The sequence below is a fragment of the Lissotriton helveticus genome, chromosome 8 (genome assembly GCF_964261635.1).
Source record: "Lissotriton helveticus chromosome 8, aLisHel1.1, whole genome shotgun sequence".
NCBI lineage: Eukaryota > Metazoa > Chordata > Amphibia > Caudata > Salamandridae > Lissotriton > Lissotriton helveticus.
In genome coordinates this window covers 58,701,716-58,716,523 of record NC_136069.1, presented here as the reverse complement: position 1 = coordinate 58,716,523, position 14,808 = coordinate 58,701,716, and the positions used below count along the sequence as shown (strand labels likewise).

The 14,808-nt window shown below is 47.3% G+C and overlaps 1 protein-coding gene across 8 annotated transcripts in view; it reads left to right on the top strand.

The window, feature by feature from the left end:
• The window catches only part of LOC144772352 (sodium/potassium-transporting ATPase subunit alpha-1-like), a 3,188,308-nt gene that overhangs the window by 1,063,156 nt on the left and 2,110,344 nt on the right, over positions 1-14,808 (top strand). For 7 of the 8 annotated variants that reach the window (XM_078656610.1, XM_078656616.1, XM_078656614.1 and 4 more), the window contains one exon: positions 11,894-12,097. The exons of the other annotated variant lie outside the window; for it this stretch is intronic. In XM_078656610.1, the coding sequence (XP_078512736.1) occupies positions 11,894-12,097 (204 nt within the window). The remainder of the gene's footprint in view (positions 1-11,893; positions 12,098-14,808) is intronic. 8 annotated transcript variants of the gene reach the window in all.

Here is a 14,808-nt window from a genome sequence, read left to right as displayed (position 1 = left end):
TCGGTGGGAGTAATTCTTTGGTAGCTCAAGGTGGTATTTTTGAGTTTCTCTGCATCCCATCTAACACCTTCCAGGTGGATAATTAAAAGTTTTTTGAGAGACGACCTAGACAAATTTTCAAGGGACTCTGGGTCATCATAGTATTCGGGACGACCAATCTTGGCAAACATCAACCGGACATGTCGCAACCATTTAATTTTGGGTGCGACATCCAAGCTCATGCAATCCCTGATTAGATCTCTGTTAAATTGGCATTCCCTGGTAGTCCAAATTTTGTGCCAAAGCAAACATGGTGACAGCTTTATGAAGTCACTAAGGTATTTGAGGCCAGTCTCAATATGAGTAATAAAAGTTGAAGTAGATTTGCTCACCCCCAATAAGTAACGAATAAAAAGATTCTCGCAAATTTGGAGTGAGGACACGTCTTCAAAGCCCCATAAACCTGCTCCATAAGTGACTGTCGCTAAACACTTGGCTTGGTAAATCTGTATCATCTCAGCAATCGGCTTGCCCCCAATTTTCACTGCAAAAGTTCTCAGGGCACCAATAGCACGGGTAAAGGCAAGCCTCCTAGCCGATACTGCATGTTTCCAGGCTCCTTTTCTCTCAAAGACAACGCCTAGATAACAAAAAGTGTCTGTGGTCTCAATTCTTTGCTCGTCAAGGTATATCGAACATTGCGGCCTTTTACTCTTTTGGGTGCACGGCATGGAGAAAGTTTTTGAGATGTTCACTTTCAAATTTCTATTCCCCATGTAGGACGAGAATTCTCTTACCGCTCTCTGCAACCCTACCCTAGTCCTGGACATAATAGCCGCATCATCGGCGTATAATAGGATGGGTACAGGCCTACCATTGACCGCTGGGTACACAATCAAATGCTGAGCTAAGGTCAACGAATGTAACAAACAAATCCCCTTTTTTAGCCTCAGTATATTTGGACATTAATAACGACAGATTTAGGCATTGCTCCTGGGTGCCCAATCCCTTTCGGAATCCATATTGGAATTCCGAAATAACCTTATTTTCTGTCTCCCAGTGCTGGATCCTCTTTAGGACTATCCTTCCTGCAATTTTCATAAGGCCGTCTAGTAAGGATATGGGACGGTAGCAAGCCGGGTCGTCCCTGTTTCCCTTTTTAAAAATGGGGACTACAATGGCATCTGACCAGGTCTTAATTAAACCGCATTTGTTTCCCATATTCAGAACGTTGGTTAAGAGGGGAGCCCAGAATTCCAAGTTTGTTTTATAGGCATCCACTGGTGTGTGATCCGGACCCGGAAGATATCAAATAGAAAACAATGATCTTTCCTTTCAGCCAGATACCTTCCCCAAATACAAGAAACAACTAAGAGGATGTATTTATTATTATATTCACCAATGGTCCAGGATAAAATAAGACATGTGGGTCCCAGACATCATAGCTCAAGGACAACCCCTTTAATTTTTCAGCAAACCACCAAATGTGCCTCCAAAATGGACATTTGCTCCCGATCTGAAACAACTATTAAAGGCAGCTGCTATCATGTTGCAGAAAGGGGCAATAGAGAAGGCCCCGAAGTCTCAGCGGGGCAGGGCTTCTATTCCTGTTTATTCCTTATCAGGACAGGAGATTGGTGCCCCGTCTTGGTTCTTTGATAGTTTAACAAATACCTGAAAAAACAAGCAGTCATTTCGGATGGTCAGCCTACAAGACATTTTACACCTTCTCAATCATGGGGACCACATGACAGCTCCGGACCTTCAAGGCGCATTGGAGGAGGATGGCTTAACATATGGTGCACACTTATTTAAGTGAATCACCTTGCACTAATTGAGACAACCCTTATGACGCTTTCAGTGGTCTTAGACAACCATAGAAAGCTCTCTAAGCGGTAGCTGTGGAGAGTAGCCTTCAGGCTTAGTCCAGGAGGAGTGTCAAGCAGCTTATTTTACCAGAACTAATCATATAGTGTAGGTTAAACTAAAAAGATCCTCACAGTGTAGTTATAAAAATAGTTATATTTATTATATACACACTCACAAACACATTGGTATATCTCCTATTCGGAGATATCAACACAATACACACAATATTTCAGATGGAATCAGATAAGGAAGCACAAATACACAGTGGCCTCCAGGGTGAAAACCAAACCATATACTAAAGAAGTGGAATGCAAACTGCAACTGAAGTCGAGACTTTGACCGGAAGACTCAGAAGAGCAGGGACCCAAGGAACCACCCAAGGTAAGTACCCAGAAACCCCACGGAGGCTGTGTGCAGAGTGGAAACACACCTGCATACTCAATGCAAGCCAATGGGAAAGTCACAGTTGCAGTTTTTAAGAAGGAGGACCCATCCCAGTGGATCCTGAAGAAACCCAGTGGAAGACGGAAGGTTGGATAGTCACTTCACCCATGGATACCCAAAGAGCCAGGACACCTACACCAGGGAAGCTGGGTGCATAGGTAGGAAGTGACGTCGGAAACCACCGTAGACCACAATGGAGAAAGAATGCTGCTGATGAAGAAGGTGAAAGAGTCCTGTGGAATCCAAGGATGGATTATAGAAGGGAGATATCTGCAAGCATAAGGGACAGGGTCTACGCCACTCAGAAGTGACCAGGAGGCACCAATGACGTAAGATGCAGGAGCTCTGATGGAAAATTGTCACTGCAGCTGTGAGGATCAGGCTAAGCTGTGAAAGAACAAGAACCGTTCAGGAGCTGTCCCTTGTTGGAAGTTAAGAACCAGGGACGTGTCCGGCGTGGGCACCAACGAGCCTTGGCAGCAGTAACAGATGTGAAAAACAAAAAATTTACATTGCTGGGACCAGCAAGGTCTGAGTGATTTACCAATTGCAGGAGAATAAGAGCAGGCCGACCACTCAGGGTAGTCCACTGATGCCAAAGAAGACCCTCAGGAGGACCCACAAGCCGGAGGCACAGGAGTCGCAAGAGGACCTCAAGCAGATCACCAAAGATGCCAACCCACGTTGCAGAGGATGTGGTGAGGACGAAGATCTTGGCAGGAAGAGATGCTGGAGGCTAGAGCTTCTTGTAGCCCAAATATCTCAGGGGTTCTCTTCCAGTGGTTCCAATGAGGGATATTGGACTCACACTTGCTGAGAAGACAGTGCAGGCCTCGAGGAAGTTGCAGAACCAAGACCTGTGTTGCTGAGCCTTTTGGAATCCGTGGGACCACAGGAGTAGCAGACCAGTCAGCTTTGTTGTGGTGCCTGCAGATTCAGGGGAGTGACTCCTTCACTCCAAGGGAGATTACTTTGGGTGTCTTCGATGCTCACTTGCCTGTAGAAGAACCTGGATGAAGCACAGGTACAGATGGCGCAGAAGCCTGGCAAGACAACAAGACCAGGAGAAGTAGGAGTCTTCCTTGATGCAATCTCGGTTCCAGATGAAGTCCAATGAAGTCCAACAAAGTCCAAGGTGCCCAGACGGTTGAAGTTGAAGTGGTTTCGGATCTGAATCATGCCCCATGACAAATCTGAATAGCCACCCTCAGTTAAGCCCTTAAGTACCCTAGGAAAGGAGTTGAGACGGTTCTGGTATCCCTCCCAGAGGAGGGGCCGGACAGAGGGCAGGACACTCCCATGTGCTTTGTCCAGCTTCGCGCCAAAGGGGGAGCCATAGGCTCCCTGAATTGGTTCCAACTGGAGTAGGCAAGGAGGACACCAAATGTGCCCTTCAAAGCAGTCTGGTGGCACTGGCTAGCTCCCACACCCCAGCATTATGCACTAAGGCCCGATTCACAGAACTAACTTCAGACAAAATCCTAAACTTACTACTTTTGGTATTCACAGAAGGCATTTAGTAGTAATAAAGTTAGGATTTTCTCTTAAGTTTGACTTAAGACAAACTTAAGACAAACTTAAGACAAAATCCTAACATAAGTCTGTCTTATGTTTGTCTTAAGTCTGTCTTAAGTCCGTCTTAAGTTTGTCCTAAGTTTTTCTTAAGTCCAACTTAAGACACAATCCTAACTTTACTACTACTAAATGCCTTCTGTTAATACCAAAAGTAGTAAGTTTAGGATTTTCTCTTAAGTTAGTTCTGCGAATCGGGCCCAGAGTTCTGTCTGGGAGGTGGTAACACCTCCCTGTGACAGGAAACCTATTGTTCTACCTACCTCTGCTCAAGCTCAGATCAGTAGCTGGAGGGCAAAAGTGTGTCTGTGGTAGGAAGCAGCACTACCTTGCAGTAAGACCTTGAAAGGCTGGTACCGGGAAAAAGGAGGCCCCCTAGGGGAGCCCCCCTAGTACATGGGATCCTACATCCAATACTGGAATTGGTGTTCAGATACAATTCCAACATGTTTGACACCAAACATGCCCAGTATCGGTGCACCCAATATACAGTTAGACAGCTCATAATTTACTTGATGTCCACTATATGTATTAAATGACTGACTGCACTTACAAAGCCTGAAGAATCAACTCCGTGGCTTGAAGGGGGTGTCCTGCTCATGTAGGGCACCCTCCTACCAATAACCTAGCACCCTGCCTTCAGGATTGAAAGGCCTGCCTTAGGAGTGACTTATAGGTTTTAAGTTTCAGTGACCACAGATATAAGGAAGCTTATAACTGTTGTGAGTGGTGCTAGCACCAGTTCACACAGTCTGCAATGGCAGGTCTGTAGTCACAGTTTGAGTGGTCTCCCATTGGTGGCATAATACATGCTGCAGCCCATGGGAGACCCCTGGTGTAACTAGGCCCTTAGTACCATATACTAGGGACTTAGAAGGGTACCTCAGTAGCCAATTAGGAAGGTACCAAAGTACTAACCATAGTCAAATTAAGGGAGATAGCACAGTGACTGGGGTCCTGTGTACAGGATTCCAGACAGACTAGTCAGAAAACAGAATAACACCAGCAAAAAGTGGTGGTAACCACGAAAGCAGATCCTACTTTCTTACACAACCCCCAGCAACCCCTCCTCACCCCCCCCCCCAAACGAAAGGGGATCACACTAGCCATGCCCAGTGGAGTCTTTCATCTAAGTGGAATTATATGGAGAATCCATCTGCATTGGCATGTTTACTCCCAGGTATATGTTTCACAGAAAAGTCCATCCCCTGTAAGCAAATGGTCCACCTCAAAAGTTTGGAATTTTCACCCTTCATCTGTTTAAGCCATTAGAGGGGCTTATGGTCTGTCTGAACAATGAAGGGAGTACCAAATAGGCATGACCTCAACTTCTTCAAGACCCAGACAACAGCAAAGGCCTAACTCTTAATAGCTGACCAATGTTTCTCCCCGGGGTCAACCTTCTGCTTATAAAGGTACTGTTTGGTCCTGGCCCTCTGCATTAAGTTGCCACAAAACAGCTTCTCCCCCATCTCAAAAGCATCTGTTTAGACAATGATGGTTTTGGAGTAATCAGGACTTTGCAGAATGGGAGTAGTGGACATGGTCTGCTTCGGGTCATCAAATGCCTTCTGACAGCTAACTGTCCACTGAATTTTCTTAGGCATCCTTTTGGAGGTGAGATCTTTAAGGGGAGTTATAATGGACCCGTATGCCTTAACAATCCTCCTGTAGTACCCAGTCAGGCCCAAGGAAGCTCTGAACTAAGTCTGGGTAATGGGAACAACCCAGTCCATTATGGTCTGGATTTTTCTCTCCAATGATTGAACCTGGCCTCCACCTACCAGATGACCCAATTATACATCCTTGCTCTTTCCTATCTGGCACTTTGTGTCCTTGATAGTGGAGCCTGCCTTTTTCAGGGCTTCTAGAAAATTTTAGAGGTTTACCAAGTAATCTTCCCAGGTGAAACTACAGACATCAATGTCATCTAGATATGCTGCACTATAGGCTTCCAAGTCTGTGTGAACTTTGTTCACCAACCTCTGAAATGTGACAGGTGCATTTTTCAAACCAAAAAGGCATTACAATAAATTCATAATGCCCACTAGGGGCTGAAAAGGCTATTTTTGGGTTGGCATCCTCAGGGAGTCTGATTTGCCAGTAGCCAGCAGTCAGGTGAAATGTACTAAGATACTTAGCTGATGCCTGAGTATCAGTTAGCTCATCTGTCCTAGGAACTGGATGGTCATCGGTTCTAGTTAATGAAATGAGACCTCAGTAGTCTACACAAAACCTCATCTCTTTCTTAACATCTTGGGTGTGAGGTTTTAGCACAAGGACTACTGGACTAGCCCAAGGTCTATCCGAAGGCTCAATGACCCCCTACTCCAGTATCTTTTGGACCTCAGTTCTTATGCAATCTCTGACATGGTCAGGCTGTCTGTAAATATTTTTCTTCACAGGCAGACTGTCACCTGTGTCCACTTTATGGTACACTAGATGGTTTGACTGACTGGGAGTCAGAGAAAACAAGTGGGCAAACTGAGGACTTGCCTGCAATCAGCTTGCTGCTGGTCAATGTAGCTGCCTGCCAAGTCTACTCCATCAGCTAACCCATAAACAAGGGTCCTTAGAGAGGAGATCAGGGAGAGGATCAATCTCTTCTTCCTATCCCTCATCAGTGGCCATGAGCAAGCTCATGTCAGCCCTGGCAACAAAAGGGCGGTTCACATGAAGTACCCTGTGGGGACTTCTAGGAGTACCTAGGTCAACCTAATAGGTGACCACACCTTTTTTTCTCAAGAATGATGTGGGGGCCACTCCACTTGTCATGGAGAGCTGCTCGGGCCTCAGGCTCCAACACCCACACCTTCTTTCCTGGTTGGTAAACAGTCAGTACAGTACCATTGAGTTGGGTAACAATATACATCTGACCAAATAGGTGACCTCACCTTTTTTTCTCAAGAATGTTGTGGGGGCCACTCCACTTGTCATGGAGAGCTGCTCGGGCCTCAGGCTCCAACACCCACACCTTCTTTCCTGGCTGGTAAACAGTCAGTACAGTACCATTGAGTTGGGTAACAATATACATCTGTTATTTCAGCGCCAAGATGCCCCGTCGCTGGGGTGAATGTGGACTTTTAAAATACACGTTATGTTATGTTGATCATGCCAAGTTTTCTGAAGCTCTTTGGCTTCAAGGTTTTTACTGGCCTTCATGTACTTAACCATATGTGAACGCAGGCCAAGGACATAGTCGACAATATTCCGTTTAAGAGGTTTGAGAGACTGCTCCCAGCCCTCCTTAACCAGACACAATGCACCCCTAACTAGATGTCCGAAAAGAAGTTTAAATGGGCTGTAACCTACCCCCTTCTGAGAAACCTCTCCATAGGCAAAGAGAAGACAGGGTAGTAAGACATCCCATTTTTGCCTGAGCTTTTTTGGGAGTCCCATGATCATACCCTTGATGGTCTTATTGAACCTTTCAACAAGCCCATTGCACTGTGGATGGTAGGGTGTGGTAAACATGTAGTTTACACCACACTCTTTCTGCTTGGCAGTAATGTAACTATACATGAAGTTTCTACCACTATCTGTTATGACCTCTTTAGGGAACCCCACTCTGGAAAAGACTCCCAGACGAGCCCACCCACTACAGGAGCTGTAGTGGTCCTAAGGGAAATAGCCTCTGGATACCTAGTAGCATGATCCACTACCACTAGGATGTAACTGTTGCCAGATGCTGTTGGAGGGTTTAAGGGATCAAAAGTGTCTATTCCTACCATCTCAAATGGAACCCCAACCATTGGATATGGAATTAAGGGGGCATTTGTGGTGCCACCTGACTTTGCAAGTGACCTAAGAGCGACAAAACTCATTGGGGCCAGTGAAACTGAGAGACAAGTTTGTCCCAAGTCTTACTTTGCCCATGATATACTGCAAGGGGAATGTCATGTGCTAGGGATATAAGAAAACCCCTGAACGTCTTCGGTATTACCAACCTCCTAGTGACACCAGGCATGGGGTCTCTTCACTCAGAGAACAGGAGCCCATCTTCCTAATAGATCCTATGGGACCCACTAACACTCCCTGCCTCCTCAGCAGCAGCTTGCAGTCTGAGCTGTTCAAGAGAGGGGCAGGATTTCTGCTCCAAACTCAAGTCTGTCCGGGAAGGACCACCTGCCCTCAAGAACTCTGGGGCATATTATCAAGGGGGTTTATCTCCGCTTTTTTGGCTTTAAAAGCCAAGAAAGCGGAGATAAAATTATCTCCCTATTACCTAGCTGTCGCTAACACCAGTTAGAGACAGCTAGTAGGAGATAGCGACCATCTTGGGCCCCACTTTGCATGTCAGTGATATTTATCACTAATGACATGCAAAGTGGGCGTGCCAAGATGTTAGGGACTGGAAACAGTCGCTAACATCGCTATCTCCTATTACCAACTTTTGGAGATATTCGCGCTAAGCGCGAATATCTCCAAAAGCTAACACCTGCCCTGAGCAGTTCTTAGCCATGTTATCCAATGGGAGGTGGATAACATGGCTAAGAGCATTAGCTCGGTAATGCATGAATATCGCGGACTTTTCAGCGATATTCATGCATTGCGGCTGTTTTTTATCGCATTTGCGATAAACCTTGATAATAGCAAGGTTTATCTGCGATAATTTCTGACGATGCTTAGCGGTAAAAAAAATGTTGCTAAGCATCGTTAGCGATAAATATCGCTTAACGTTGGTAATATGCCCCACTGTCTGGTCAGGCCCAAGTTCCTCTGGGGCAGTTACTAAACAGGGACTGAGCTCATCTCAGGAGACTGACTCACTGGTAGTTTTCGAGGAGGATAATTCCTTACCCTTCCGGCTCCTTCTCTTAGGAGCCAGCTGGTCCATTTGTTCAGGATCTAGTGCTGCCTCAGTGCTGAGCGGTTTGGCCTGAGCCCTGGTGACAGCAAACGCACTGACAGTGAATCCCATCATCTCTGCATGTGTCCTGAACTCCACTTTAGACCAGGCTGAATTTTCTAAATTCACCAAGTTAATGGCCCCGGTGGCAGCCTGTCTAAGGATAGACGGAATTCAAGTCTTCTTGTATTTAGACGATTGGCTAATAAAAGCTCCAGCATACCAACAAGCCACAGCGGACACTGCACTATGCCTTTCGTTATTCAAAAAAATTGGGTTGCTAACCAAATCCACAAACATCCACTCTCAACCAGAGAACAACAGTAATGTTTCTAGGCGCAGTCTTAGACACCCAGTCAGACAAAGCTTTTGCCTCTTCAGAACGACAGGACAAGATCGGGCTTCTGGCCGAAGGCTTTGCAAAAGACAGTCAGTTTCTGTCTGATTGCTGTTCTATGAATGTGCTCCTCTTGCAATCCTCTGATACCAAACTACAGATTTCATACAAGAGCAGTTAGACAAACAGTAGCTACAAGTTCTGTGCTCATTCAACGACGTAATACTCATAACCTCATCAATGCTTAAAACTACGCAATGGTGGACAGTGTCAGACAATATTTCTCAAGGGATTGCTTTTCTTTCTCTAACAACAGATCTCGTCATAACCACGGATGCTTCACTGGAGGAATGGGGCGCTCACCTTCAAGAGCTTTTAGTCAGAGGCAAATGTATAACCTCTGAAAAAAGGATGCTTATAAATCTTCTAGAAATGAAGGCCATAGCTCTGACTCTGTTATCATTCCTCCACAGAATTTTAAGCTCGTTGGTACTTATCCTTACAGACAATACCACCAGCATGCACTACCTAAACAAACAAAGAGGGACAAGATGAGTTGCTCCATCTCAACAGGTGCAAACAATTTGGAATTGGGCCTTGCAAAACAATGTAACACCGAAGGAGTATCCGATGTGTTGGCAGGATCCTCTTGGTCTACAGGACATTTTCCTTCAGTGGGGTATACCTCAACTCGATCTTTTTGCGACAAAGACAAACAAGAAATGCTACTACTATGCAAGCTGTCATCCCAGAGAGGATCATGGGAAAATGCCTTTTTGATCAGATGGTCGAAAATATTTGCTTACGCCTTCCTTTCTCCCAATTCCTTTGATACCAAGGTTGCTCAGGAAAATGAAGAGAGAACCATGCAGATTATTTATCATTGCTCCAAAATAGCTCTGGCAGTTCCGGTACACGGAACTTCTCCTCTTGGAACATCACATTCCTCTGACAACTACTCCGACATTACTATCCATGAACAAGTGCCAAGTACTTCATCCCAACCCGACTTCTCTTGATTTATCGGCTTGGATCCTGACAACCATGAGCTTGGACCATTAGATATCCCCAGAGACTACAGCAAACTACTCTCTAAAGTGTGAGCAGACTCCACCATTAAGTCATATCGATTGAAGTGGAAACGTTTCTGTATATGGTGTAAAGAAAAAAAGTTACATCCATTTCTCACAACACCTGTGCAGATCTTACCTTATCTTCTTCAGTTAACCAAGTCTGGCCATGCATATTCATCAGTAAAAGTGTGCTTAGCTGCAACCTCTCGCTTTAGGAAATCAGGGAACTCATCATCTCTCTGGTCTGCGAGAATAATTAAACAGTTCCTCAAGGGACTCTTTAGAGTTGTTCCACCAGTGAAAGAGCCGCCTCCTTCTTGGCATCTTAAATCAATTAATGAAAAGCCTGTTTGAACCAATCGTCAAGACACAGTTGAAATATCTGTCCTGGAAGACGGTTTTGCTATTAGCACTAACATCAGCAAGAGGCGCTAGTGAATTGCAAGCATTCACTATAAAACAGCCGTTCATGCAATTCAAAAAAGACAAAGTAATTTTAAGGACTAACCCTAATTCTTACCAAAAGTACCTTTGAATTTCCATCTTAACATTCCCGTTGTACTAAAGCCGTTTTTTTCCAAACCCACAAACCATTGCTGAGAAATCGCTAAATATTTTGGATGTTTAAAGGTGCATTAAGTTTTATTTACACAGAACATGACAGTGCCGTAAATCTGATCAATTATTCATTACCTATGGCAATTTGAATAAAGGACTACCAGTCTCTACATCTTCCATTGCAAGGTGGATTGCAACAGCCACTCAGTTCTGCCATAACGCTGCAGGATGACCCTTAACTATTCGAGTCAAGGCTCATTCAACAAGAGCTGTTTCTACGTCCAAGGCTTTATTTGCTGGTGTGTCTATCCAGCAAATCTTCAGAGCAGCCACATGGTCCACCAGGCATACCTTTACCCAGCATTATTGTCAGGATGCTACAGACAAAGCTGATGCGGTGGTGGGACTAGCTGTGTTGTGCCATCTATTTCAGTAAGTTGAGCCTCTTTCCAATTATGAATTTCTTTTCCCACCATGTACTCTTCTTATGTTTATTGCTTTAATTATACTTGCTTGTTATGACTATTGAATACATTTGTATTGTTATAGTATGCTAATATGTATTCATGTTTACTGCTAACTATTCTGATTCAAGCAAGTGAATCTGTTAGGTCCAATACTGGAAAAGAAAATAAGTTACTTACCTGTAAGTGTAGTTCTCCAATATTGGTATCTTTCATAGATTCACATGTGACCCACCCTCCTCCCGTAGAGGCTCTCTTTTGCTATTTGGGATTATATCTATTCCCACTTGTGCTTGAAAATATGAAGGGACAACTACCTCTGTGGGGAAGGGTCTAGAGGGTGATGTCGCCTGATTGGTTGTAAATCAAGTTTGGTCCTTTTTTAAAAATGTCATAGATACTCTATTAAATGTATGGCCTGGTGCCATTGTAGCCTATGCTACTAATATGATTGCTTTGATACAATACCGTGGGACCCGATACTTCGACAAAGGGAATGATTGAAGCATGTGAATCTATGGAAGATACCAGTACTGAAGAACTACTGTTACAGGTAAGTAACTTATTTTCTTCTCTAACCTCAGGTGGGACTTGCTGATTAGAAGATTGTGTTACAACTCTTTTTGTCTTCTTGTTTCACCTCCATTGTGTCCCTCTCCATCATTGTCACCTGAGCTGCAGGCAATACATGGAGGTTTGCTTTTGCCTTTTTCGGTTTCATGCTGACCTTAATGTCCATTTGGTGTAGGGTTTGACAACAACTCGTGCTGCAGAGATCCTGGCCCGGGATGGTCTCAACGCTCTGATGCCGCCACCCACCACCCCAGAGTGGGTGAAGTTCTGCCGGCAGCTGTTCGGTGGCTTCTCCATGCTCCTGTGGATCGGTGCGGTCCTCTGCTTTCTGGCCTATGGCATCCAAGCAGCCACTGAAGATGAACCTGTCAGTGATAATGTGAGTATCAGTGCATGAGACCTAGGATACTACTCGAGTACAAATACAAAAGTGTACCCTCGTGCTCACCCAAAACTCTGCCCAGTCACAGAGGCCCATATATATGAAAAGGTCATGCAGTACAACGCAGCAAGCCCCATGGCTGCCCTGCGTGAAAGGCAAGAATACACTGTATTTAACATTATATGGGGCATTCCTGTCCTTTTCTGGTGTTGGTGCGCTTTTGGCTGCTTAGCACCAATGCTGGTCCACTAGCGTCATGTTGCAAGGTTGCCTGTGTTGCAGGCAGGATTGTTTTGTGTAGGAAGGAGCACCTTCCTGCGAAAAAGCAATCCTTAGAAGTATTTTCCTCTTTCTATGTCGTCGATTCCGATCCTGTAAAATATTCCGCCGTACGATTCGTATTCGTATCCGAATCCATACGAATGGGAAATTACCGTCCGACCTGCGAATTCCGATCCATTTCCGTCGAATGCCGTACGAATATCAGCGAACCGTATGAACCACAGTCGATGACCCGTACGAATAAGCATCGGGAATCCTACCGTACGAATCGTAACCAGGCCGTACAAACACACTAGTACGATCCTGTACGAGAAGCCTATCCGCGATTCGTACGGCCCAAAGATTTCACGCATGAAGAATGATTCGTACGGGAATATTCGCCTCACAGCAAGCGGCATCAACAGATACCACATGTGTACCCCTCGCTCAAGCCTACGCGAACCCCCCCACCTGCCAACGGCCCGTACTAGTCAATCGCACGCACAAGTACGACACGCACACCCCCCCAACAAGCCTACGCGAATCCCCCCACCCGCCAACGGCCCGTACAAGTCAATCGCACACACAAGTACGACACGCACACCCCCCAACAAGCCTACGTGAATCCCCCACCCGCCAACGGCACGTACTAGTCAATCGCACGCACAAGTACGACACGCACACCCCCCAACAAGCCTACGCGAATCCCCCCACCCGCCAACGGCCCGTACAAGTCAATCGCACGCACAAGTACGACATGCACACCCCCCCTCAACAAGCCTACGCGAATCCCCCCACCCGCCAACGGCCCGTACTAGTCAATTACACGCACAAGTACGACACGCACACCCCCCCAACAAGCCTACGCGAACCCCCCCCACCCGCCAATGGCCCGTACTAGTCAATAGCACGCAAAAGTATGACACGCACACCCCCCAACAAGCCTACGCGAATCCCCCCACCCGCCAACGGCCCTTACAAATCAATCGCACGCTCAAGTACGACACGCACACCCCCCAACAAGCCTACGCGAATCCCCCCACCCGCCAACGGCCCGTACTAGTCAATCGCGCGGAAAAGTACAACACGCACACCCCCCCAACAAGCCTACGTGTATCCCCCACCCGCCAACGGCCCATACAAGTCAATTGCACGCACAAGTATGACACGCACACCCCCCCAACAAGCCTACGCGAATCCCCCCACCCGCCAACGGCCCGTACTAGTCAATCGCATGCAAAAGTACGACACGCACACCCCCCAACAACCCTACGTGAATCCCCCCACCCGCCAACGGCCCGTACAAGTCAATCGCACGCACAAGTACGACACGCACCCCCCCCAACAAGCCTACACGAACGCCCCCGCCAACGGCCCGTACTAGTCAATCGCACGCACAAGTACGACACGCACACCCCCCCAACAAGCCTACGCGAACCCCCCCACCCGCCAACGGCCTGTACAAGTCAATCGCACGCACAAGTACGACACGCACACCCCTCCTCAACAAGCCTATGTGAACCCCCCCGCCAACGGCGCGTACTAGTCAATCGCACGCACAAGTACGACACGCACACCTCCCCGACAAGCCTACGCAAACCCCCCCCGCCAACGGCCCGTACAAGTCAATCGTACGCACAAGTACTACACGCACACCCCCCAACAAGCCTACGCGAATCCCCCCACCCGCCAACGGCCCGTACTAGTCAATCGCACGCACAAGTACGACACGCACACCCCCCCAACAAGCCTACGCAATCCCCGCCAACGGCCCGTACTAGTCAATCGCACGCACAAGTACGACACGCACACCCCCCCAACAAGCCTACGCGAATCCCCCCACCCGCCAACGGCCCGTACAGGTCAATCGCACGCACAAGTACGACACGCACACCCCACCAACAAGCCTATGCGAATCCCCCCACCCGCCAATGGCCCGTACTAGTCAATCGCACGCAAAAGTACGACACGCACACCCCCCAACAAGCCTACGCGAATCCCCCCACCCGCCAACGGCCCGTGCAAGTCAATCGCACACACAAGTATGACACGCACACCCCCCCAAACAAGCCTACGCGAACCCCCCCGCCAACGGCCCGTACTAGTCAATCGCACGCACAAGTACGACACGCACACCCCCCCAACAAGCCTACGCGACCCCCCCCCGCCAACGGCCCGTACTAGTCAATCGCACGCACAAGTATGACATGCACACCCCCCCAACAAGCCAACGCGAATCCCCCCACCTGCCAACGGCCCGTACAAGTCAATCGCTCGCACAAGTACGACACGCACACCCCCTCAACAAGCCTACGCGAATCTCCCCACCCTGCAACGGCCCGTACTAGTCAATCGCACGCACAAGTACGACACGCACACCCCCCCAACAAGCCTACGCGAATCCCCCCACCCGCCAACGGCCCGTACTAGTCAGTCGCACGCACAAG